Genomic DNA, 27,500 nt, shown 5'->3' with positions numbered 1-27,500 from the left:
ATAATGATGTTTTCCGTAAGGACCAGCTCTAGTTGAGGTGCAGTCATTGGAGACCAGAAGGGTTAAAGAAGCCGGCTGGCAACTGTTTAGAGGTTGGAGGGGTCTAAAAACCATTTAGTCCCCTTTTTATACATCCATGCTGTTCTCCTCATTTCAAAGAGCACTTGAAAACATAATGTCCCATCATCTGGCACCCAGCATTCCCTCTGCTTTCAGGAGGTCGCGTCGAGGGCATGTCAGACAGAGGTACATGACACAACAGAAGAGTGCCATCGAACATCAAGGCCAGATAATCCTTCGCTGTACGACATCGAGCAACATAGGCTATCTGCTGTCTTTCTGGGGTAGAGGTCTTTTTCCTTCCAGCAGATAGGGTTAGCATAAAATTCAAATCTCTGTGATGAAATCCAAAGGGTTTTATAGTGCAGTAGTCACTACAGAACTAAAAAACCCTTTGGATTTCATCAAGTGTTGCACCATTTGAGTATTGCAACACTATCTTTCAAAAGAATGTGTTGATTTCCACTTCCGGTGTGAGAAGATGGTGGCGCGAATTCACATTTGCAGCGGCCTCATCCACTTCCGGTGTGAGAAGATGGCGGCTCATATTCACGTTTGCAGCGGCCTCACCCAGTACCGTCCATGCAGTGTCTTTGTCCAAGTCTGCGTTTTTTCTTTTCTTTTTTTTTTTTTAAGTTCTAGTAGTTTTTGGATATGTGTTTTTGTCTTTGTGTTACACTGCTGTGGGCCGGGGGAAACGAAATGACAAAGTGTTCCTGATTCTCAAAATCACCACATCGACTTGTACAATTACGCACAAAGAGGCGTGACAGCAAAACTCCACAGTGTAGTTTCCATCTATGACCACTAGGTGGCAGGTGCAGCGTTCTAACAGGGCCGCACAGAACCACAGCGGCGCCGTTAGCTATGGCTCTGATTACTTTGGTTTTATGCATGTTGGGGTGTTAATTTTATGGCATTTTTCAAAAATTTCGGTCCCGGGGATGCTGAAGCCTACGACTGCTGGGATAGGCTCCGGCATCCCCGCGACCTTGATTTGGATAAGCAGCTTGGATAATGGATGGATGGATCACAGCTTATGACTGTCAGTTTCACAAAAACAAGACCAAAACGCCACCACACCAGAATACACCTGATCAGTCATTACCGCCGGTTCCATCTATTTGAATCCAGATCAGAGCAGCCTGGCCCAAACCGAACCGGTTCAAACCATCATTGTTTGTGATCATTCATTGGCTCAGACCATCAGCTCCAGTGTACACGGTGTTAAAGGGAGCCTCTATAAATAGCCTGAACGGTGTCAGCCTCCCTTGTCCATTGTCCCCCCACAGCAAAACAAGGCTCTAGTCTTTCCTCGGGCCCCATGCACCGTCTTTGTGCTGGTCTCTCTCTCTCTCTCTCTCTCTCTTGCCCCCCTCTCTATCTATCAGGGGGTATCACTGTCTCTGCCCTCCAGTTCTGGGACCAGAGGAGAGGGTGTCAGATTGCTGGTTCAATCCTTTTGTAGCATTGCAGACTCCCCTGGGTGTCTGCAGGGAGGTGTGTGTGTGTGTGTGTGTGTGTGTGTGTGTGTGTGTGTGTGTGTGTTTCTAGGAGGGTGTATGTGCTCCAATTAGTTTGTTGACATGGTTCACGGTCCACCCCCCAACCAGAGCAAAAAGCCTGTCCCCTCTCGAGACAAAAAAGATGAATGGATCAATGGAGAAGTCAGACTTGACAAATAGAGGTCCACCATAAACGCGGACAGACAAAGGCAAGTATTCTCAGCTCGTCTCTTTTTCTTTCTTAGTCGGCAAAGACGTTGAACTGGTAAAACGGTGGGACTGTTTATTTTATGTGTGTGTGTGTGTGTGTGTGTGTGTGTGTGTGTGTGTGAAAGGTAAATGGGTAAAACAAAGGGCAGAATGTAGTGGTCTCTCTCTCTCTCTCTCTCTCTCTCATCCAGGCATTTTGTTTATCACACCTTTTTCTTTTCTTTTCTTTTCTTTCTTTTTTTCGTTTTGCTCAGCTGAAGCGATAAAGGCTACCATGACCGTTCTCCCTCCCTGCAGTGTTTGCTGCTGTGACACCAGGATTCACAGCATCCGGGGTGGGGGGTGGGGGGTCTGTTTTTAGTCATTTGTACTTGGCTTGTGTCCGGCACTCGGGTGGCGCCGGCGGATCAATACGCGAGCATGACGATGCCAAGGTGCACGGTTCGAGCCCCTGTGTCACCCGTGGCTCGGCCGTGTTGCCTGTGTCTTTGTGAGTGGAGAAAAGTGTTTGCTAAATGATAAAAAAAAAAAAGCGTAAAAATTCAGTAACCATATTTGCACTCACTCTGTGTCAAACCACAAAGTGGGTTGAAGAATCTGTTCCTGTAACATGGTGGTGGTGCATGGGGGACGGTTTTTATTGAAAGGACCTGGGTTCGAATCCCGTGTCTGATAGCATTTACTCTGCCCACGTGTGTGTGTGTGGTGTGGTGTGGTGTGTGTGTATGTGTGTGTGTGTGGGGGGGGATAAAATAAGGAAATCCTACGTGGACAAATAAAGAACCAGTGTCGTATAAGTATTAGCATCAGCGTTTCCCCGAGAGCAGAACTAAGGGGAATATAACAGAGAGTTGTGCGAAATAGGCCGATTTACATGTTTCTTTTCTTTCCAAGTTCATCTTTAATATTGATGAAATTGACTTTAGGATGAGCGCGTGAGTTCAAATGCAGTGCCAAACGCTCTTGGCCTCGTAGCCTGAACTCCACAGAGTCTCCGTCTGAGGTGCTGAAGCTGTGGGCGAGCTGCCTCGTTGGGTCCTTCCCTGCGGGGCCCTTAAATGCCTCCCACATCATTATCCCCTCAGCTACATTCAGCCGTTTCACTCCTTCGAGCATCTATTTTTGGCTTTCTCGCTGACGAGTCGCGTTGCTTCCGACGTCTCCAAAAAGGATGAAAAGGATGAAATTCTGACACGCAAGCTTGGCTAAATTTAGACATCTCTTCTTTGCACGTAGGCGACAGTGTAACTGGAGTGTGTTGATTAGACGACTCGAGCCAAGAACGGTGCCGATAGATAGGCATTCTTGAAATTCAAGACGGGTACGATTTGTTGTCTTTTTTTGTTTTGTTGTTGTTTTTGTTTTTTACACACACTGAGTGTAACCTGACAAACTGAAGAGCAAACTCCGCCAATTTGCCGGTGTTGTTCCCCTCGGTGGGCTCGTCCGGGATAAACCTCACATATCGCCGAGTTCAGGGGGAGAACATGTTGAAAAGCACACAGCGGCGGGGGGGGGGGGGGCATCATGACACCTGACGGCAGGGAGGAAAACCACAGACGAAAACAGTAACAGTTGAGGTATGTTTGTTCAGCTGAGCGGCGACAGGACCGCCGGAGGACTCCAGACATGTTGGCACAGGTTGTGAATGCTGCTCGACAAACCATCGCCGGCTTAACACGGCACCAACCTTCAAGCCCCGCTGAGTCAACACCTTACACACTCACCCTCTCTTGCAGATGCTCTCGAGCGACCGACTCGGACTCAGTTCACCGAGGTGGTTGTGTTTTGCGGTGGCTGGGGTGAGCGCCCCCTCCGGGTCCTGCCCTGTCTGACGGCGGTGGTGTCGCTCGCCGAATGTGGTGTGAAAGAGGCTTTCATGGCCTGTGTTTGTAACGCTGTCCTCTTGTTTGGCTGTCCTCCGCAGGGGTGTCATCCCGCGTCCCGGAGATCATGGCAGCGGGCATCCATTCTCCGGGAGGGCCCAATGGCATCATCCGGAGTCAGTCGTTTGCCGGATTCAGCACGCTACAAGAGAGACGCTCACGGTAAGGAGAACCCCTGTTTAGCCATACATACTCATCGAGGGTCAGCTTATGTAGACTCATTTAAAAAATTTCGTTTTTTTAAAAGAAAATTTTTAAAGTGTCCCTGTGAGTCACTCGCCATGTCAGACTCCTGGTGTGTGAAAAGGTGGTTGGAGAAGAAGACGAACTCTGATCATCTGATTATAATTACTCTGATGTCTGGTTTGGAAAGAGAAATGTCGCCTACACATGCTCACTTTTTGTAACTTTTAGTTTAGTTTAGTTTTTTTTTTTTTTCAGTTTCCCCCCTTTTCCTCCCCAATTTGTATCTGGCCAATTACCCTGCTCTTTTTGAGCTGTCCCGTTCGCTGCTCCACCCCCCTCTCTGCCGATCCGGGGGTGCCCCAAACGACCAGAGGAGGCGCTAGTGCAGCGACCAGGACACATACCCACATCCAACTTCCCACCCGCAGACACGACCAATTCTGTAGGGACGCCCGACCAAGCCGGAGGTAACGTGGGGATTCGACCCGGCGATCCCTGTGTTGGTAGGTAACAGAATAGACCGCTCTGCTACCTGGACACCCCTTTAACTTTTAGTTTTGAAGTTTAATTCTGACAAAACTCCTGGGCATCCGGGTTGTGTAGCGGTCTATTCTGTTACCTACCAACACAGGGATCGCCGGTTCGAATCCCCGCGTTACATCCGGCTTGGTCGGGCGTCCCTACAGAATTGGTCGTGTCTGCGGATGGGAAGTCGGATGTGGGTATGTGTCCTGGCCGCTGCACTAGCGCCTCCTCTGGTCAGTCGGGGTGCCTGTTCGGGGTAGCGTGATCCTCCCATGGGCTACGTCCCCCTGGAGAAACTCCTCACTGTCAGGTGAAAAGAAGCAGCCGGCGACTCCACATGTATCGGAGGAGGCATGTGGTAGTCTGCAATCCTCCCCGGATCAGCAGAGGGGTGCGGAGCAGCGACTGGGACGGCTCGGAAGAGTGGGGTAATTGGCCGGGTACAATTGGGGAGAAAAGGGGTGGGGGGGGGGAATAAAAAAAACCAAATTTTTCAAGCCTTTATTTCCTCCAAATAGCCAGACACCATTTGAATATTTCCAGATTTAGTCATCGCCAGCGTTGATATGACAAGAACTTGACCCATTTAAAGGCTTTGGCAATGATTATGGACCCCACGTTTTCCCCCTAATATCACTTCCGTTCATCACACAGACAAACCTTCTCTTACCTGTTGTACGTTGAATAGTGTATCAAATAAAGCAACTTTCAGCCTTTGCCATTTAATAAAAAAAAACTTGAATACTCACGTAGATAAGAAGGGTATCTCATGGGGCGATACGGAAGATGTGCATGATGCAAAAAAAAAAAGAAAGAAATGGGACTAACTAGTAAAGGTGCTTCTGGTAAGTCAAGCTTATTTGTATAGCCCAAAATCACAAGATATAGCTGAAGAGCTTTACAATCAGTGCAATATACAACAACATACGACGTACGCCACTCTCTATCCTTAGACCCTAAACCTGAATGAGGAGAGACTCCACAAGTAAAACCTTATCGGGAAGAGCAGCAGGGGAGGGATCCTTCTTCCAGCACAGACAGATGTGCAGTAGGTGTCAAATGCAAAAAAATGCACAAAAATAACAGAATGATAATGTAACATGATAGATTACACAGAGCGAGGTAATGTAGAATTACTCCTACCCCATTTCTCCTCCCATTCGCACCATGGTAGAAGAGTTCGAACCTGCGACGGTATATCTACCTTCCTTCTCTCCGTCATATCAGCCAGCTCTCCCCCTTTACCAGTCATAGTGCCAACATTCAAAGTTCTGACTCTCACCGCCATGCTCCTACCCTTCCTCCTCCCCCGCTGCCTCTGGACTTGCCTTCCCCCTCTCCTTTTCCTTTTGCCCAACAGTAGCATAGTTTCCACCGGCACCCTACTGGCCAACAGTACCGGTGGCGGTTGTTGGTAACCCGGGCATCGACCGATCCGGCATGGAAATCTGATTTATGATCCCCCTGGTGAAATTCCTCACCGTCGGGTCAAAAGAAATGGCTGGTGACTGACTCCACATGTATCAGAGGAGGCATATGGTAGTCTGCAGCCCTCCCCGGATCAGCGGAGGGGGTGGAGCAGCGACCGGGAGGGCTCGGAAGAGTGGGGTAATTGGCGAAGTACGGCTGGGGAGAAAAAGTGGGAAAGATTAAAAAAAAAAAAAGTGCATCGTAAACTCATAAAGATTTTAAGGAGGGGTTTAAGGGAATATTTAGTGACTCTGCGACCATCCAAGACAACGTCAGACAACCGCCCAGATGCAGTTGAGCCGATGGGACCTGCAGAGAGAACAGACTCGACATTCACACAGGAGTTAGACTGACACAGCCTTCACACACAGGGAGGAGGGAGGAGAGATGACAGCCATGCAGATTAGTCGGAGCCAAAACTAATGATATAAGGGCAATTATGAACAAGATCTACACAAAAACTAGCTTAAATCTCCAGGAGGGTGGGGCTGACTGGGGCAGACGGGATGCAGAGTGGTAGTTCGGCCGTTCATTGGAGGTCTCCCTTCTGTAAACACCCGCTTGTCATACCGGCCAAATCCCACCTGCCTGTGTCGACCAGGATGATGAGATTACATTACCAAGAGATGACACCATGTTAGATGTATTATCAACCCTCAGGCTCCTATCACCGTAGCCTAAAGTTAGGTTGGGCTGACTGTGGTCTCAGCATCTCAGCAAAGGATTTGGTTCCTTGAGGGGTTAATGTCATTTCCTGTCAGTTGCACAGCAACAGCACCAACATACTCCCGCAACGCGTGAGCTTCGAGTGGGTTATGTCACAGCTGAAAGTTTGTCAGACAAAGTTGGCGATGTCTAAAAGTTGTCAGAGTCGAGAGGTTTTTTTTTTTGCTGATGTGTCTTACCCTTTTGTCTTAACCGGGCCCCGAAGGCTCACTCCTCTTGGTCTTGAGAAGACGAATTTTTCTCCCGATTCAGTCCCAGGAAATTGACTCGCTATGTTAGATCACTGTTTTCGGGATCTCTTGAGGAGCCTTGGTCTCGCTGAGCAAACCCATTTAAAGTTATCCCCCCAGCCCAGCCCAGCCCACCCCCATTTTCTCTCTGTGCAGATTATGAATGGGGTAATTGGTTGGAAGGACTTGAGCGTGTAGGCAACTGACAGCGACTGAGAAGTTACTGTTCTGATAATGAGCGAGTTGGGAAGCTATAGGGAGACTACTTCTAAGGCCAAATGTGTGTGTGTGTGTGTGTGTGTGTGTGTGTGTGTGTGTGGGTCTGAGAGTGAGTGGTGAGTGAGCACACATTTCCCATTTGAGTACTCATGTGCATTTATGCATCATATGACAAGTTGATATGTGTATGCATTAAAGAAGCTCTGGGAAAAGTGTGCAGAGGGAACTGTGCAGATTTTCATGCATGAATGTAAATCCATGAAATTGTGTGTTTGTGTGTGCACGCGCATGCATTGTGTGTTTGTTTGCGGCTGGGTCTGAGAGTGAGTGGTGAGTGAGCAAACACTTCCCATTTGAGTACTCATGTGAATTTATGCATCATATGGCAAGTTGTGTGTATGCATTTGTGAAACTCTGAGAAAAATGTGCAGAGAAGTAAGCAGATTTACATGCATGAATGTAAATGTGTGTGTGTGTGTGTGTGTGTGTGTGTGTGTGTGTGTGTGTGTGTGTGTGTGTGTGTGTTGTGTGTGTGTGTGAGAGAGCTCACACCCGTCTGCGGACCCTGCGGCGTTACAGTAGGTCAGCCTCAGTTGGCGTGACACCCCAGGCTGTGTGGCGTTCCTATTTGGCGCTGTGCTGTCCTACATTTGTGGCAGCATTAGCTGGAGTTGTACTGCGCTCCCTGGCATGTCACGAGGCGTAGCGTGTTTTCGCGAGGCGTAGCATGTTGTTGCTTGCCGACTGCTGGAACAGCCTGGCGCCGTGTCCCTGAAATGACTCCAGGATCTTTTCATTTGACGCAGGGGAAATGTCATTTGTCAGCTAAAACCGTGAGGGGTTTGAAAAGCTGAGTATGAGGATGCGCGTGAGACGCAAGAGATTAGCGCGACCTGCAACGGGGGTAACACGAGGGCAGGATGCTTTGCCGAGAGGAGAGAAAGGCACCTCTCTCTCTCTTTTGAACAAAATGATGCTGACGAATGATCTGTGTGTCATCGTTGTTGTTGCTAAAGGAGTGGGTGTTTATGTGGGTGTATGTTGGTCCACAGTGTACCACACACATGGCCACATGACCACTTGATGTCTTTCCCCCTCCCGCTTTTTTCCCCAATTGTACTTGGCCCACTCTTCCAAGCCATCCCGGTCACTGCTCCACCCCCTCTGCCGATCCGGGGAGGGCTGCAGACTACCACATGCCTCCTCCGATACTTGTGGAGTCGCCAGCCGCTTCTTTTCACCTGACAGTGAGGAGTTTCACCAGGAGGACGTAGCACGTGGGAGGATCACGGTATTCCCCCCAGTTCCCCCTCCCCCCTGAACAGGCGCCCCGACCAACCAGAGGAGGAGCTAGTGCGGCGACCGGGGCACATCCCCACATCCGGCTTCCCACCTGCAGACACGGACAATTGTGTTTAACACAGCTGATAAACCAACCTTGTTATGCATGTTTGTTGGGTTTCCAAATCACAGTATCAAGTCAGCCGCCTGCAGTAACTGTGGACTGGAGAGGAGCATAGCGCTTCTGAATGTCACCTATTGCCGTGAGCATTTTGTGTTTGTAAGGCTCACTACAGAAAAAGACTAATGCAGCAACCTAATGTAATTCAGACACAGTGCAGTGCTGGAAGGACATTGGCTAAACTAGTAGATTATATATTAAACTAGTAGATTATATATTAAACTAGTAAATTATATATTAAACTAGTAGATTATATATTAAACTAGTAGATTATCCAGTTAGGTCCATAAGTATTTGGACAGTTACACAATATTTGTAATTTTGCTGCTGTACACCACCACAGTGGATTTGACATGAAGTATTCGAGATGGGATTGATTAGTAGTCTTTCAGCTTTAATTTAAGGGGTTGGATAAAAATATGGCATTAACTGCTCAGGAATTACAGCCATGGATATACAGGGTCACCCCATTTTCAGAGGCTCAAAAGTAATGGGACAAACAAACATAACTATGATTATAACAATTATATTTAATGTTTGGAGGGAAATCCTTTGCAGTCAATGACTGTCTGAAGTCTGGAACCCATCGACATCTTCAAGTTCTGAGTTTCCTCCTTTGAAATGCTCTGCCAAGACTTAACGGCAGCTGCCTTCAGTTGCTGGTTGTTTGTGGGTCTTTGGGCCATGAGTTTGATCTTCAGTAAGTGAAAAGCATGCTCACTTGGGTTGAGGTCAGGTGACTGACTTGGTCACTGATGAATATTCCACTCTTCTGCCTTGAGAGACTCTTGGGTTGCGTTCTCAGCTTGTTTTGTGTCATCCATCTGCAGTGTGAAGCGCCGTCCTCTCAGTTTTGTGACATTTGGCTAAATCTGAGCAAATGGTATATCCTTATAAACATCACAATCCATCCTGCTACTTCTGTCAGTAGTCACATCATCAATAAACACCAATGACCAAGTTCCACTGGCAACCATACATGCCCATTTCATAACACTACCTCCACCATGTTTGGCAGATGATATGGTATGCTGAGAATCATGAGCTGTTCCTTTTGTTCTCCACACTTCTCCTCTTCCCACCCTTCTGGTACAAGTTAATCATTGCTTCATCTGTCCAAAGAACCTTGTTCCAGAACTGGGTAGCTTTTTAGATGTTTTTAAACACAGTCTAATCTGGCCTTCCTGTTCTTAAGTGACACCAGTGGTTTTCACCTTGTCGTAAACCCCCTGTATTTATTTTCATGCTGGCGTCTCTTGATTGTAGACTTGGACAATGATGCCCCTACCCCTCAAGAGTGTTTCTGACTTCACTAGATGTTGTGAATGTGTTTGTCTTCACTAGGGAAAGAATTCTGCGATCATCCACTGTAGATGTGCTCCGTGGTCTTCCAAGCCTTTTGGTGTTGCTGAGCTTGCCAGTGCATGCTTTCTTTTTAAGAATGTACCCAAAATGTTGATTTGGCCACTCCTGAATTGTTTACTATCCATCTGATAGTTTCCCTCTGCTTTTTCAGCCTAATGAAAAGGCTGGCCTCCATCACTTGTATTGACACCTCTATGGACTTCATGTTGAGAGTTCCCATGAACAGCTACCAAGTGTAAATGAAAATACTTGGAATGAACTCCAGACTTTTTATCTGCCTAATTTGTCATGGACTAATGATGGAAAAGGTCTTACTTGCCCATGAAACCACTTGTTAGTCAAGTGTCCAATTACGTTTGAGCCTCTGAAAATGGGGTGACCATGTATAAAACTGGCTGTAATTCCTGAACCGTTAATGCAGTATTTTTGTCCAATCCCTTAAATTAAAGCTGAAAGTCCACACTTCAATCACATATTGGTTACTTCATTTCAAATCCACTGTAGTGGTGTACAGGGGCAAAATTACGAATATTGTGTCACTGTCCAAATACTTATGGACCTAACTGTGTATTAAACTACTAGATTATATATTTTCTGTATTGTTATTTTTTATTATAGAGCAAAATATTGGTAAGTTGAAGGAAACGTTCATTCAAACCAGAGGTCAGGTCATGGATTGATAAATGGGACAATGCTGCACAGACATCGATGTCATTGCACAGCGTGTTGGTCTGCATGTACCTTTATTATGTGTGTGTTTTATGTGTGTGTACGCATCATGTCCATTTGTGAATATACTTGATTTGTGCGGTGATGAATGGGCTCGGCGACTGTTTACTCTGTGTGTTGTGCGTGAAGTGTTTGTGCTGATTGTATATTGTTCTTGTGCATGTGTGTGTTAGGAGTTCCACAAGTACATAATTTTGCAACTCAAGTACTCTTTTCCTGAAAAACCCGAGTTCTCGAGTAGTGTGGGGGGGGGGGGTGCAGGAGGTGTCTTGCATCAATTAAGTCTATGCAACGATGATGGGGTTGGTCTCGGCACGACGAGCAAAGCATAAAGGAATGATATGAATGAAGGTCACCCAGGTCACACCTTACACAACGGTGAAGTGTGGATGATACCGACGATATTTTAACGTTAGTGTTACCAACATTATACAGCAGCCCAACACAGGAAGTTCACAACAAAGTGGGTTTTTTTCTTCCGTTTTTGTAAGTGTTCTTATTGTGTTTAGATATAGTGGCTGTGTGTGTGTTTTTTTTTTAAATGCAGTGAAACCCGTTCATCGTTAGTAAGCCTAACTGATTTAAAAATTAAATTATTCATATTTGCTTGCATCTATTTTTCAACAACAGTAATATTTTTAGTTGTGTTAGCACAGTAGCCTAGTCTGTTATATGACAGACTCCATGTCAGAGCCGTCCTTGAGAAATCCGTCCACAACCCTCAATTGTTTCATGTTTATTTCATCACGGCGACAGTCGGGAAAGACAATTTGCCCAGTGAAATACAACAATAAAGCAAATGCACACGTTCAAACAAACAACTGGTTTTCTGCTGTCGCCATCCTTCCTTCGTCTTTCAAATATCTCGGATCTGTGAATAACGAAGACGGAAGATGGGGAAAAAGTAATTAGGAGTAGAATCGCCATCGCAGCAAGTGCAGTGACCAAGCTCAACACAACCTGGAAAGATAACCTTGCAATGAAGTCAAAAATGCAACTACTCCGCACCATCCTAATAGCAACTCTTCTATATGGTGCAGAACCCTGGACCCTAACAAAAGCTATGGGGGAAAAAAATACAAGCTTTGAACTGAGACCATCTAGAAGAATGCTGCAGATCCCACACAGGGCCCACGTCACCAACACTGAAGTGCTGAACGCAGTTTAGGAGACGCTGTTGGTCACCATGATAGTTTACTGACAATGGTTAAAAAAAAATTTTAAAAAAGGAAATGAAACTGGTTTGGGCACATTTCCTGAACGGAAAGGACACTTGCCAAGGACATCCTGCAAGGCCTGGTAGGAGGGACTAGGAAGAGAGGGAGACCGAGTAAAACCTGGGTAAACCACGTCGGAGAATGGCTGCAGATGAGCGTAGTGGAGGCGGGGAGAGCTGCGATGGATAGGGAACGGCGGAAGAGACTTGCTGAGGCATCAGCTGTGCTCCTACGACCTCCATACGTTACGGAACTGATGATGATGATGATGATGATGATGATGACATCCTTCCTCTTGTTTACCAAGGGCTCTAACTGGAAACTGGGTGTGCATGAGAGCTAGCATCACGCCATTAACAAATACTCGGTGTTAATGTAGGAACTCCAGAATTGGTGTAACTGCTTGAGTAGTCTGTGCACAACACCTAGTGTGTGTGTGTGTGTGTGTGTGTGTGTGCCTGCCTCTTGCATAATGGAAACAAGTCCATTTGAGTCCCCTCAGTGTAAATATACTCAACTGGCCCTCCTCATCAGACGAATGTGATGAGTTCTGGCAGGGAGCAGCTCAAGGGGATGCTGAGGACAGTGCAGAATAGGACAGGAGGCTCACACGAGTCTCTCAAATATTGTCGAATTCACATGCAAAGCCGTCCTCTGTGTTTGTGTGTCAGTATCCACCTGCGTCCTCTCTCTCCTTTTTTTTCTTTCCCTGCCCTCTTCAGTTTGCAGCCTTCGGCAGTTGTTGGGGAGAAACGTGTCCTCCTGCCTCCGGCTGCGACTCCGAGACTTTGGAGCACGTTTCGAAGTTTGGCATTTGCTTTGCTGAAAGTTTCGAAAATGTTCAGCCCACAGCGGAAAAAAAAAACAGATAAAAATAAAAAGGCCCGTCTCTGTTCTATTGTAAGGAGTGTAGAAAAGAAAAAGACGTTGTCTGTCAGGATGTGGTCCTGGCTGACACGCCATGAACAACTATAAACTACCACTGCTAAATATAGCGTGCCTGTTCATTAGCATTTCACTCGCTTTGTGTTCACATGTGCACGTGTGTGTGTGTGTGTGTGTGTGTGTGTGTGTGTGTGTGTGTGTGTGTGTGCATGTGTGTGTAGGTGTAACTCGTTCATGGGGAACTCGGCGGTCCAGAGAAAGCCGCAGGCCAAGCCCAAGAAGCCCCACTTGTCGGGACACAAGGGGAGCAGCGGCACCAGAGAGCCGCAGCCCAAAAGACTGGAGGAGGTCTACAATGCCCTCAAACAGGGCCTCGAGTGAGTCGTCTGCTCACCCCCATATGATTTTTAATGCATAGTTTACACATATATTCATAGTCCCACCTCATGTCGGACAGTAACCGCTGTAGTATTTCATCTGTAGTAGCAACTGTAGTGTCTCCATGGTATTATAACTGCAATATTAGTTAATATGTACAACTACAGCATTTCTCTTCCTACTGTAAGCTTATCATAAAACACCTCATAGACTCTTATCTAACAGTCGCGTACATTGCGACTGCATTGAAATCCAGTTTTAATAAGAGAGCATCTAACCTACATGTACAGTATAGATAGGTTACAGTATCTATACAGACTATATGTTCATATTGCTTTTGAAATGTTCTTGTTGGGACAAAGCATTACACTGAGGACACAAGTCTTTCTCCGAGTATGTACAGATTTACCTTTCAAAAAAGTTTGGTTTGGGTGTTTTTGCATTAACTCACAGGTCTTGCTTCTCTTAAGTAATTGAAATTGAGTCAAAGAACGTACGAAATTCTGCACGAATTTCATAAGAGTCATGCACGTGGACCAGCACACAAATAATGGATGAGTTTGGTGGTGAAATGTGCATTAAAAGCTTCTTTCATTTTAATTTCTGTCTCTCTCTCTCTCATCTTCATCATCCTCAGTGAGTATCTGGAGGTACACCAAACAGAGCTGGACAAACTCACCTCGCTGATGAAGGACATGAAGAGGAACTCCCGTTTGGTGAGAAATGACTCCAGCGGCATACACATGCCCTTCTTGAATACATCTAGGGGTTCCTTCATCAGCTCAACTTCGAAAACCATTGGGGGGAGAATGTATAGACAGCCTCAGCCAATGAGCCGAGACTTAACGTGTAGGGGTCAAGGAAAATAACTGGGTGCGTGACACAAGCGTAGCAGCGTGTAGTGATGTAATCCAAATGACGGGCAGCCCCGCCATTCTCATCCCTGTCATCCTGGAGCCACGCGTGCACGACGGCAGCGAGAATAAGAACTGCTGTTTTTGTTTAGCGAGCGAGCTTTCCACGTTGTGCGGCGCTTCTATTGTCATGCAGATTATTAAATGTTGTGCTTTGGCTTCACTCTTCTGTCAGGCTGCATCTCATTATGGGAGCAAATGTTACCCAGACGCCAAGCACATTTTCATTCATAAATTCATGTGCGCTCACACACACACACACACACACACACACACACACACACACACACACACACACTCAGTTCGGCTGCTGTGGAAATGCTCTTTTTATTGGATTCTTTTTTTACAATAGCAGACTGCTTTAATCTGCTTGGCATTACTTAAAATGACTAACCGTACTCTGTCTGTCTGCCTGTCTGTCTCTCTTTTACTTTATATTCTTTTTCTCTCTCTTTGTGTATGTCTGTCTGCCTGTCTCACTCTCTCTCTTCTTTTTAATCCTCTCTGTCCATCTCTATTATGTTTTATTCTCTCTCTCTGTCTGTCTCTCTCCCTCTGTCTGTCTCTCTGTCGCTGTCTGTCTGTCTGTCTGTCTCTCTGTCTGTCTCTGTCTCTCTCTCGCTGTCTGTCTGTGTCTCTCTGCCTGTTTCTCTGTCTGTCTGTCTCTGTCTCTGAATCGATCTTGGTTCTATGATGGAAGTTGAAACTCTTTTTGTGCATGTTAATATAAAGGAGTGACTATGTCTGATGATGTCATTGTTCATTGTTAGTTTGTTTTCTTGTTAAATAAAGAGCTGTTGTAAATTCAAATTCTCTCTCTCTGTCTCCAGGGAGTCCTGTACGACCTTGACAAGGTGAGTTGACACCAAGGTGTGGTTGATGGTGGAGACGGGGTCCTTTCAAGGTAGAGAGAGTAAGGGATTAGAAGCAGAGAGAGAGAGAGAGAGAGAGAGAGAGAGGTGACCGGCGAAAGAGGAGGGGGAGGAGAGGGTGAAAAATTAAAATAACAGAGAAGAGGGAGACGATGCAGGGACAAAGGAAAAGGACAGAAATGGAGAGAGGTTTGTGAAGGATGGACAAATCGTGGGATGAGAAAGACAGAAATAAGGAAGGAGTGAACTAAGGGGGGAGTAAAGATGTTTCCATATTATGAGAATCAGAATATATTTATGAATAACTCGGCACTATGCTGTGTGGATAACATGGGGTGCATTTGATGGTCTGAGATGTGCAGACACAAGCTAGCAGTCTGCATCCGTCCATACTGACCAAATGTAACTTTCTTCTTCGTCTGCAGCAAATTAAGACCATCGAGCGCTACATGAGACGCCTGGAGTTTCACATGAGCAAGGTAAGCTCTTAGCTGACAGCACAGACCCCTTCATTAGTAGGCCTGTTTCCGTTCAGTCCTCAGGTGAATTTTAAGCGAACTTTTTTAAAGTCGCTCAAAGATGAAATGCTAATCAGATCTGTTTAGGCGAGTAAAACTGTGAATGAAGTTTTACGTGTCCTACGTGACATGTCCATACTTCAACACCTACGACAAACATTGACCAGTTGAGATGAAGAAACTGGTGATCACGGGTTTCAATTCAAAGATTTGCATTTAGTTTTTTAAAATTCAGGATGTTTCCAAAAGCCATTAAGCACATTGACTCTTTTTTGACAAAGTAAAAACCACCGGCCTCCGGGTGGCGTGATGGTCTAATCCGTTGCCTGCCGACTTAGTTGGGTGTCCCTGCAAACACGACTGGCCATGTCTGCGGGTGGGAAGCTGGTTGTGGGTATGTGTCCCACGTGCTACGTCCCTCTGGTGAAACTCCTCACTGTCGGGGGGAAAAGAGGCGGCTGGCTGGCGACTCCACATGTATCAGGGGTGGCATGTGGTAGTCTGCAGCCCTCCCCGGATCGGCAGAGGGGGTGGAGCAGCGACCGGGACGGCTCGGAAGAGTGGGGTAATTGGCCAAGTACAATTTGGGGAAGAAAAAAGAAGAAGTAAAAACCACCACAAGCAAGCTTATAAACTTTTTTTGCAATGTTTGGGATTTATTTCCAAAATTGGGTGTTTCCATTGGGCCCCCTTTCCCCGTTTGAAACATCGAATTCTGCAAAAACTGCTTTGATGGAAACCGCAGAACTGACTGATGAAGCCTGCGTGGGTTTTTTTTTCCCCTCCTCATCATGAAGATTGTCTGGGCGTTGCATAACTAAAGTTTGCGTCTCTCTCTAGTCTTTATTCTGTGTGCGTCCGTGCTGAAGCAATGGAAAACCGCTCGAGTCTCTCAACCTCATTTACTGTCACTGTCACTCCCGGCAGCGTCGCAGCCAGTTTTCCCAGACCACCGGCTCGTATCTTGCGTCGGGCCTTTTGCTGTAGATACAGGCTGTGTTTAGGTTGTCGGGCATAATCTCCCTTTTCTCTTTTCCCTCTGAATCGCTGGCCTTTCCTCGCCGGGTCTGCTGGCAGCAGCAGCAGCTTATGCTCCGAATTGACCCCGGGAAATACTTTGGTTGCCAGGTTTAGGATACTAGTCCTGCTTTTGTAATGCATTTCTAATGTGATTAGTGGTTTTCTAATACACCACTGTAGTGGTGGAAAAGCACTTCATTTACATTTTATTTAAGTTACGTCTCTCTCATTTTGCAGATGCGTTTACCCAAAGTGACTTACAAGAGAGTTGGCAGTGTGCAGACGTATTTGTATGGCAACCTAACTGTATCTCACAGCATTGAATAGTAATCATATCCTAACTACCAGTGTATGTCAAGTGCAGTTAATGTAATTGAGCAATAGGTAGATCAGCAACGGTGACAGGGTAATAGGAGATTCAGATTACATCTATGCTGGGCAATGCGACAAAGCTGTGTAACAGTCATGCTTGGAGACCATGCGTGGATCGAGGTAGGCCTGGAGGATGGTTTTTGAATGAAGTAAGTGAGTCAGTACTGTCGCTCTGGTGGAAAACGGGGGTATATTCCTCCATTTTGGGGCCAGGTCAGAGGAAAAGTCTGGACCTAGAGGTTAGCTTGTGTGAAGTGGGCATCAACAGGAACCTCCCAGAGGTTGACAAAAGGGTAAATAGAAGTGTACAACATGTTAATATGAGCAGAGTTGTAAAAACCAGGTCCAGAAAGTAAATGTCCAAACCGTGTATTTGCTCCAACCATGTCACTAAACCAGCTGATTTCATTAACTAGTTTTCCCTACCTAGTTGAGGAGTGGTGTTGACTAGAATCTGCTGGTGTAGTGCATGAGTGGAGCAAATACATGGTTTGGACTTTTACTTTCTGGACCTGGTTTTTACACCTCTGAATATGAGTTTGCAACCAAGTTGGTGCTGTTCCTTGAAATTGCCCAGAAACCCAGTAGAAAGGTTTTAAACTTCATGTGGGCAGCAACCAAGAGAGGCAAAACTTGTGCGCTATGCATGTTGAAAACCAGCAAGTGCATTACAATAGTCTAACCAAGAGATGTCTAGGATCCGGATCTTGGTAGCATGCCTTTATGGGTATGGTCAGACCTTCTGGAGTTTTTTTTTGTGGATATACTTTATTGCTCTCCATAGGGAAATTACGCTCTACATTTAACCCATCCTGGCTGTGTAGCAAGGAGCAGTGGGCAGCTGCTCGCCATGCCTCGGTCAAGGGCACAGACAGGAGTATTAACCCTAACACACGTCTTTTTGATGGTGGGGAAAACCGGACCACCCGGAGAAAACCTACTGCAGACACGGGGAGAACATGCAAAACTCCACACAGAGGATGTCCTGGGATGACCCCCAAGGTTGGACAACCGTGGGGTCCGAACCCAGGACCCTCTCGCTATGAGGCAACAGCGCTAACCACCGCGCCACCATGCCGCTGCTATTACGCTGATCTGTGAACAGTGCTTATACATGACAGTTCGCCATTTGTGGCTCCATAGAACATACACAAGATGTAGATTTTAGTGGTCGATTTGACTCCACCTAACAAAACATCCAGCTCTTGTGAGCTTTGTGTTGGCTGCAGATGTTACTTGAGACACTTAAAACACCCATTCAGTATTCCCGTAGAGAAGGAGCCGGGGCGATGGGACTCCAAACTACACAAATCTGTTATCGCCGACCAAAATTACAAGGTCGGGGGAATTTTCTTCCACCTCCTCAAACAGACCCCCCAGCCTCCTGCTTAGTCACCTTATTGGCCTCGCTTGCTGTGCGTCAAATCAGACGTGACAGCAGGCAACCAGAACACACACACCCAAACAACGGTGCCCCTCCAAAGGTAACCATGGTTACTTGGCAGAGGAGCCTTTGAAGTCCCGAAGAGCTCCGAGGAGCCATTTCCTGGGTGACGTTAACCCTTCGCACAAATATGGAGCGCGCGTGTGTGTACACACACACATACACATGTACGTACACTTAGGATATTGACAACGCACACATACACACGTGTGTTCGCATGCTAACACGAGTACATGTGCACACCTGAGACACGACTGCAGTTATCGGACGCACAAACTCACCGGCTAGCTGGCTGCGAGGAGGAAGGTGTGCGTTTCATGACGTTGAAAGCAGCAGGGAATGTAGGTCAAGGTAGTTAGGGTGGTGAGGAGCGATTGATGGGCCCTTGAAGATGAGACGGAGAGAGAGAAAAGGAGAGAGAGCGAGAGAGAGGTAGAGAGGGAAGTGCAGGAGGAGCAAGAGAGGACCAAGGTCTGTGATGAAGAGAAAGTGGAACGAGGTTGTGTTGTCTGCAACACGTAAGAGGAGAGAGAGAGCGAGAGAGAGGGAGGGAGAGAGAGAGGTAGAGAGAGAGAAATTGACTTTACTCCACTTGGACTTTGATTGCGAAGAAAAAAGCAAGGCACTCGTACCTGTTCTGTCTTGTAAGGTGTGAATAAACACACACACAATTTTCCAGTCACACACACACACACACATTCACACAGCCTCACATCTTCCATGTCACCATGCAACATCCTCTGATTCAGAGAAAAGATCCTTCTGTTCTGCGAGGTCTCGGCAAAAATAGATGGAGACTTTGTTGTAAATATTTGGACTACCTGTGGTTTGCTTAATTTAACTTGCCAGACAGTTTAAACATCATCAAAATAGGACACGCAGCCTGAAACCATGATAAATTAAGCGTTGTACACCACCTCTTCAAGCGTTGCTGTTTTTTTCCCTCCCTTTTTGTGTACGGGTGGTATTATTAGTCTGCTTCAGATCCAGAAGCGGTGCGTAGTAAACTTTACTACTCTTCCTGACACACGTTTGACAGTCTAAAGCTGCTGGAGGCCGCCTTTATTTTGTTTCAGCTCCAGACTGAAATCCAGTTGTGTAACGCTTTGGTTCAGTAGGACTGTGATGTGTATTCGGTTCAGTAGGACTGTGATGTGTATTCGGTTCAGTAGGACTGTGATGTGTATCGGTTCAGTAGGACTGTGATGTGTATCGGTTCAGTAGGACTGTGATGTGTATCGGTTCAGTAGGACTGTGATGTGTATTCGGTTCAGTAGGACTGTGATGTGTATCGGTTCAGTAGGACTGTGATGTGTATCGGTTCAGTAGGACTGTGATGTGTATTTGGTTCAATAGGACTGTGGTGTGGATTTGGTTCAATAGGACTGTGGTGTGTATTTGGTTCAATAGGACTGTGATGTGTATCGGTTCAGTAGGACTGTGATGTGTATCGGTTCAGTAGGACTGTGATGTGTATCGGTTCAGTAGGACTGTGGTGTGTATTTGGTTCAGTAGGACTGTGATGTGTATTTGGTTCAATAGGACTGTGATGTGTATCGGTTCAGTAGGACTGTGGTGTGTATTTGGTTCAGTAGGACTGTGGTGTGTATTTGGTTCAATAGGACTGTGGTGTGTATTTGGTTCAATAGGACTGTGGTGTGTATTTGGTTCAGTAGGACTGTGATGTGTATTTGGTTCAGTAGGACTGTGGTGTGTATTTGGTTCAGTAGGACTGTGATGTGTATTTGGTTCAATAGGACTGTGATGTGTATCGGTTCAGTAGGACTGTGATGTGTATTTGGTTCAATAGGACTGTGGTGTGTATTTGGTTCAATAGGACTGTGGTGTGTATTTGGTTCAATAGGACTGTGGTGTGTATTTGGTTCAGTAGGACTGTGATGTGTATTTGGTTCAATAGGACTGTGATGTGTATCGGTTCAGTAGGACTGTGATGTGTATTCGGTTCAATAGGACTGTGATGTGTATCGGTTCAGTAGGACTGTGATGTGTATTTGGTTCAATAGGACTGTGATGTGTATTTGGTTCAACAGGACTGTGGTGTGTATTTGGTTCAGTAGGACTGTGGTGTGTATTTGGTTCAACAGGACTGTGGTGTGTATTTGGTTCAACAGGACTGTGGTGTGTATTTGGTTCAGTAGGACTGTGGTGAGTGTCAGCTCAGTGAGCTGTATGGCTCTGAGTTTATCTGGGGTGTTAAGTGCTGTTAAATTCGACAAGATGGAGGAATACGCCTTCTGGGTGTATGAGGCGAACAAAGTCGAACCAGCTGCCCACTATGTTTCAAAGACCTACATGCATAGACACACACACACACACGCACACACACACTCACACACAAACATAAACAACCAGGTTTGTTCTTCACACTCCTCCATCAGCCGATAGTGATCAACTGACATCAGTCATTGTCAAGTTTTCAGCTAAGAGAATCACTGGACCAGAAAAGCACTGGTGTCAGGAAATTAAAGAACTGTGGCACGCGCACATACACACACACACACACACACACACACACACACACACACACACACACACACACACACTCTCTCTCTCTGTTTTTAAAAGTGCTATGTAAATAAAATTTTGCTTGCTTGCTCTCTCTCTCACTCACTCACGCTCACTCGCTCTCTCACTCGCTCTCTCTCACGCACACTCACGGTCTCACTCACTCTCACTCAAGTCTCACTCACTCACCCACTCTCACTCACTCACCCTCTCACTCAGTCTCACTCACATTCACTCACACACTTTCTCTCATTCACTCACTCACTCACACTCCCTCTCTCTTACGCACTCTCTCTCTCCCTCTCTCTCTCTCTCTCTCTCTCTGTCTGCCAGCGTTAGCCCCGTAAAGAGTGGAGATAAGTACAATAAAACTGCACAACACAAGAAGGCAGCGCACTAATAAAGCATTGTGCTGGCGTCACATTCTAGTTGTTAATGTGTTGCGGACACAGTTCAATTTGACTTTAAACGACACAATAGTTTGTTTTCCCCACCGCAGTCTCCAGTTTACTGGCAGACACACACGAGTGATGGTGTGAAACTGTATAAGCAGTTGTCGGACACGTGTGCTGACAGTGTGTGTGTGTCTCTTCGGGGTTATGACACAGCCTCCAGCTTATAAGACTCCCATCAGTGTGTGTATAGGAAGTAGGGCAGGGCAAGGCAGGAAGTGTGTGTGTTGTTGGGGGCAGGTGGCTTTAAGTGGAAGGTGTTAGTGGAGACAGAAGAGGTGGATGCTGTCGTCACCTCTTTATTGTCGTTATGCCAGAAAGACTCGGTTCAGACACGAGATGCTGTCTGAGTTGAGGGATACAAACAAGGCCGTGTGTGTGTGTGTGTGTGTGTGTACACACTGGCCACCAGCTACATGCATTTTAAGACTCATTCCTCATATGTTTCAAACTCGGGTGGGTGGGTTGGAGGTGAAACGTACACAACAGTATTTTTTTTTTCAATCCTGAAATTCTCACAACATCCTATAACAAGAATGACCCCATCCCACCTGGATCCACAGACCCACCTGGACCCACAGACCAGCAGGGCAGTTAAAACTGTAGCACACTTTTATTAGGTGAGAACAACGTGATGACAACTTATTCTCAGTAGTTGACTGCCAAAAGAGTGTTTGTGTGTGTGTGGTTGCATAATGTGTGTGTGCTCCTCCGTCTGTGTGTCATTATTTTGGCTGGGGTGTAGGTGTGTCTGTTTTTATGCAGAACAGCTGCAGATGAAGCGACTTGCCGTGAGGGACAACTTAACAATCATCTATCGGCAAGATGTTACTCAGCGTGTGCTCTGTGTGTGTGTGTGTGTGTGTGTGTGTGTGTGTGTGTGTGTGTGTGTGTGTGTGTGTGTGTGTGTCAGTGTGACGCAGATCAGCCCACTCTTTTGTTGCTGTTGGTGCTGATGGTTGCCTGCAGATGTCCAAGGTGTAATTGGCACGAACAAGAGGGAGCAGGTGGCACCGTTCAGGCCTTGTGATGCTGTCCTGCATTGTGTGTGTGTGTGTGTGTGTGTGTGTGTGTGTGTGTGTGTGTTTGCAGGCATGGCATCATTAATGAGATGAGCCACATAGACATGGAGGGAAGGTGAGGAAAGCATTGACCAGGCGCCGACTGTTCCCTGAAGAGTGTGTTTACTGCACCAAATTAAGGCCAAGAAGAGATTTTGAATATTTGAATGAATATTTGGCATGTGGTTATTTTGAATATGGGGGATTTTTTACCCCCCTCTCCTTCCCTCAGATGCTAATCTTGCCATCACAAAACACACACACACACTCTCTCTCTCTCTCCCTCTCTCCTTCTCTCTCTCGTCCCCAGAGAGGAGCTTGTGTGTGTGTGTGATTCTGTTTGATGTGCCCTGCCTGTTTTAATCTCCTTATAATCACTTTGCCTTGTGTGTGTGTGTGCGTGTGCGTGCGTGCGTGTGTGCGTGTGTGTGTGTGTGTGTGTGTGTGTGCGTGCGTGCGTGTGTGTGTGCGTGCACATGTGCACCCATAAGATAGTGTGTGTCTGTGTGTAGTCCCCGTACGTTGGTGTGTAAAGCGCTACAATCCAGGATAATGGCCGTATTTTAAGAGGATTCCCGTCTTATCCTAAAAAGTCTCCTCTCATATCCAGAAGCCGCGGCTTTGTGGCCAGCTAGACAGCAGATACAGGAGCAATCCTTTAAGACCTCCAGCGGCACCTGGCTAAACCATCACATTCATATCTGATGCGGCCCCGCTGAGGGATCCCGCGGTGAAGTCAGATGTAATGAAACGGTGACGCAAGCGAGAAGACTGTCTGTTGGTCTTTCACTTCCTGCGGTTTCACACATACAAAGAGCTGGAATAGGAATTTAACCACGAGCGAGTTTAAACACTATATTGTCTTTGCGCGGGGTTAATAATCTCCTGCCGCTTTGCTCCGGGCCGCGCCATATCCAGGGTGCACGGCACAGAACAGACCTTAAGACTTGGCTTGACGGTCCAAAAGAGGACATGATTTAGGAGACGTGTTGAGATATAAAACCTCTGCGAGGCGTCCTTTTGAGGAAGTATGCTGACGTTTAGTGCTGTCTGTTAAGATTCAGAAAATCCAAATCTCAAGTTAAAGGAGGTGACTTTCATGGGTGTTCGGGTGGCGTAGCGGTCTGTTCCGTTGCCTACCAACACAGGGATCGCCGGTTCGAATCCCCGTGTTACCACCGGCTTGGTCGGGCGTCCCTACACACACAATTGGTTGTGTCTGTGGGTGGGAAGCCGGATGTGGGTGTGTCCTGGTCGCTGCACTAGCGCCTCCTCTGGTCGGTGGGTGCACCTGTTCAGGGGGGAGGGGGAACTGGGGAGAATAGCATGATCCTCCAATGTGCTACATCCCCCTGGCGAAACTCTTCACTGTCAGATGAAAAGAAGCGGCTGGTGACTCCACATGTATCAGAGGAGGCATGTGGTAGTCTGCAGCCCTCCCCGGATCAGCAGGGGAGGGGTGGAGCAGTGACCGGGATGGCCCGGAAGAGTGGGGTAATTGGCCAAGTACAACTGGGGAGAAAAAGGGGGGGGCAACATCTTACCTGTATAATAGAGGCTCTGATGCTCTGCAAGGCCTCCTTTTGAGGAGGTATGCTGAAGTTTTATGCTTTCTGTTAAGATTCAGAAAACCTGAATCTCAAGTTAAAGGAGATGACTTTTTCCAAAGTTAATTTTAGCAAGATAGATTTTGTTCCCTTGTGTCGTTATTTTTATACTTCAACATAATTCACCAACCCAAAAAAAAAAAATCCATTTCACTTTGAAATTGTGCTGTTTCAAATGATGATTCGTGCCTCTGTGCTGGCAATTACTTTAGTTGAGACGTCATACGTGTCAAATGATGGATGTCTCTGTTGGGAACAAAATCCTTCATAAAGTCAAAGCCGGCCTGAGAGACTCCAATACTGACACTGTAAATGTGTTTTGTTTTTTTATGTTTGTATATGAAACAAAGGTCTCTCCATCACCCACAAGGATGGTGGTACTCTTAGAGAGGACCTTTTCTTTTTCATGACATGTGACAGGGGGCACTGTAAGAGACACCTGAGCACATTCTTCATGAGAAAAAAATACCCAAAGAGGACAAAAGATGGACAGGATCAACACACAATGACAAGAAAACCTCCACAGGCAGCGTGTGTCAAGCTGTGTGTGTGTGTGTGTGTGTGTGTGTGTGTGTGTGTGTGTGTGTGTGTGTGTGTGTGTGTGTGTGTGTGTGTGTGTGTGTGTTCATGTTTTGTGGGTCTGGGGAGGCATCTGCCCCTGGCACAGCAGTATGCTGATGGCTGCTCCCCCCTCCCCCTCCCCCTCCCTTGGGGGGCTTGGATGACTTTCAAAAAGAAGCCTGCTCGCCTCCTTTAGAGCAGCAGAAGGCTATTGTAATCAAGCACATAAATTAGTCTAATTAGCTGATAATGATATGATTAGTGATCACTTGACAAAAATTGTGGTGATTCTAGTATTTCTAGCTGGTTGTTTATTTATTTATTTTTGGTCCTGTTTAGTTGTGAGCCCTGATTAGTCATGTTAGTAATGGAAGGCAACATTATTAACTGGTCGGTTTGCTCACTTACATTTGAGTGATATGATGTACCGTTTCTTAGCCTAGTCAATTTAGTCCTTTTCAAATTTCGGTCGTTTTTGGGTGACGTTTCCCTTCATCTTGGTCTGTTGACAAACTGTAAAAACAACTCTTTCGCTCCGTCGCACGTGTTCCTTTCTTTTTCCTGTAAACAGGTTTTTTAAACTGATTATTATGCTTGATTGTTTGCCAGCCTGATACCAGTCAGACTTGAGAGCTGTGGTTTCAGATGGGCTTTATTAAAGCCACCATCACATTCACTGGCTCACTGCCTGACAGACAGACAGACACACAGACAGATTGACTGCCTGACGGGTTATTTGTTAACAGTATGGTGACCAGATGAGAATGGGTGAAAGTCAGGACGGGGGAGTTGGGGGTGGGTACAATGGCCATTGTAACTCTAGTTAATGGTCATGCTAATTTGCATATGAAACTGGACGTTGGTTTCGGTCGTTATGTAATTAACTGTATTGTTTGTAAGGGTGGGGATACCTGCTGTCAGTTGAGACTGAAGAAATCACTTAGATGAGTGATGAAACGTTTCTGTCTGCATTAACATGTGCAGATGAACTGATTCACCTCTGTGATTTTCTGAACTGGATTATTGAGCATGAGCATAAAGATATTCAGTGTCAACGAACAGTAACAGTAAAACAGATGAAAGTCAGAACTCAACTCATTATTTTTGTTCATGAATATAAAGTCAAATGTCTGTCATTAGGAGAAACACATAACTGTACTGCGTGTAACTGTGTAAATCATCTGTTACATGAAATTCATTGTTTTATTCATTTTTTTATCAGTGTCGCGTCTCTGCGCGACGCTGCCTGCACTACTGTACATGGCTAAAAAAAACTACAACAGCCATAATTCATGTAGGCTACGGACATGACGGTGCCTGTCTGTGGGCAACACCAAAATAATGCTTCACAAAGGTCCGTATTTAATATTTTATTAGGCTGTAACTAATCAAAACTCAGGTGTAGTCTAATTTTTGTGACAGACAGGATAGGATACGGGATTCGAGACTGTCCTGAGTTTTTCGGGCCATCTGGTCACCCAGGTTAAGAGAGGAGAAAGGGACCGGGTTGGTTTGGGTGGGATGGAGGACTGTTTGTGTTTAATAATTAGCGTAGTAAAATAGTTTGTATGTCTTCAGTAGTAATCGGTGTGTTTTCCATGAATATGAGAGTTTTGATTTCCTTCCATGTGTCAAGCCAGAATCAAACTTCCTCGAAACCCTGAAAGAAATTCTTTGGCTTGGCGATGGTGGCTTACAAGAGAGGTTAACTACAGAAATTCCCAGAGAGGATGGATCTATCAAAGGGGCTGCAGCTGATCATTCAGTCATTCATTCGTCATCAGCCACTTCTCCGGGGTCGGGTCGTGGTGGCAGCAAGCTAAGTGGGGCACTCCAGACATCCCTCTCCCCAGCAATGCCCTCCAGCTCCTCCTGGGGGATCCCAAGGCGTTCCCAGGCCAGATTGGACATGTAGTCCCTTCAGCGAGTTCTGGATCTACCCCAGGGTCTCCTCCCCGTTGGCCGTGCCTAGTAAACCTCCAAAGGAAGGTACCCAGGAGGCATCCTAATCAGATGCCTGAACCACCTCAACTGGCTCCTTTCGACGCGAAGGAGCAGCGGCTCTACTGCAAGCTCCCTCTGGATGTCCGAGCTCCTCACCCTATCTCTAAGGCTGAGCCCAGACACCCTACGGAGGAAACTAATTTCAGCTGCTTGTATCCGCAATCTCACCTTTTCGGTCACTACCCAAAGCTGATGACCATAGATGAGGGTTGGAACGAAGACTGACAGATAAATTGAGAGCTTTGCCTCCTGGCTCAGTTCCTTCTTCACCACAACGGTCCGGTACAATGTCCGCATTACTGCTGATGCTGCACCGATCCACCCGTCAATCTCCTGCTCCATCCTCCCCTCGCTCATGAACAAGACCCCGAGATACTTGAACTCCTTCACTTGATTATTAATCACTTCAGTTAATTAAATAGCGATGAAATTCTTCAATTGCTTGTCAGAAAACTAAGGAGACATCCACCACGGACGCGGAGATAGCACACGTTGATGCTCTGTTGTCTTTCTGTGTGGGCTCTGGTCGCCTGTACATTGTGTTTGTATGATTTTCATTTTCGATGAAAACTTAAATGATGCCAATTTACGATACCCTATAGTGTCAATTAGGTCAAACGGTGCTTCTTCGATTTGACCTGTGTCTAAATGAAACGGGACAGTCAGATGGGATTTTATAAAGGGGGAGGGAGTTTGATTTGATTGACAGCCAATTATGAATGGAAATTTAGAGAGGAACGAGGAGCTCGGTATACTATTGGCTAGTTTCAGAATGCTGGTAGAAAATCACTTGTCCCCCCCCCACACACACACACACACACACAGCATTCTTGCTTATGGGCAATTTAGTCTCCAATTAACTCAACATGCCTGTCTTTTGACTCTGGGAGGAAGCGGTTGGACATGCAGACCCCATCCAAAAGAGCCAGGAGTTAATGAGGCAATGGTGTTAAACCGATAAAACCAAGATGCCAGCTAGACTACAACACAAATTAATCATTTGACATGTGCATGTTTTTTTGTGTAGATTTATTGTGGTGTATTGTGGCCTGGTAGTCTGTTTTCACATTATTATGCAACATCTATAGTCAAGCAT

General features: G+C 46.3%; 1 protein-coding gene across 1 annotated transcript in view; it reads left to right on the top strand.

Moving 5' to 3' along the window:
* ripor2 (RHO family interacting cell polarization regulator 2) overlaps positions 1 to 27,500 on the top strand; it is a 103,236-nt gene that overhangs the window by 48,023 nt on the left and 27,713 nt on the right. The window contains exons 2-6 of the mRNA XM_056298529.1: positions 3,703 to 3,823; positions 12,897 to 13,052; positions 13,691 to 13,769; positions 14,798 to 14,821; positions 15,265 to 15,318. Of these exons, the coding sequence (XP_056154504.1) occupies positions 3,703 to 3,823; positions 12,897 to 13,052; positions 13,691 to 13,769; positions 14,798 to 14,821; positions 15,265 to 15,318 (434 nt within the window). The remainder of the gene's footprint in view (positions 1 to 3,702; positions 3,824 to 12,896; positions 13,053 to 13,690; positions 13,770 to 14,797; positions 14,822 to 15,264; positions 15,319 to 27,500) is intronic.

The sequence above is a fragment of the Lampris incognitus genome, chromosome 18, assembly GCF_029633865.1.
Source record: "Lampris incognitus isolate fLamInc1 chromosome 18, fLamInc1.hap2, whole genome shotgun sequence".
NCBI lineage: Eukaryota > Metazoa > Chordata > Actinopteri > Lampriformes > Lampridae > Lampris > Lampris incognitus.
This window is presented reverse-complemented; position numbering and strand designations above follow the sequence as displayed.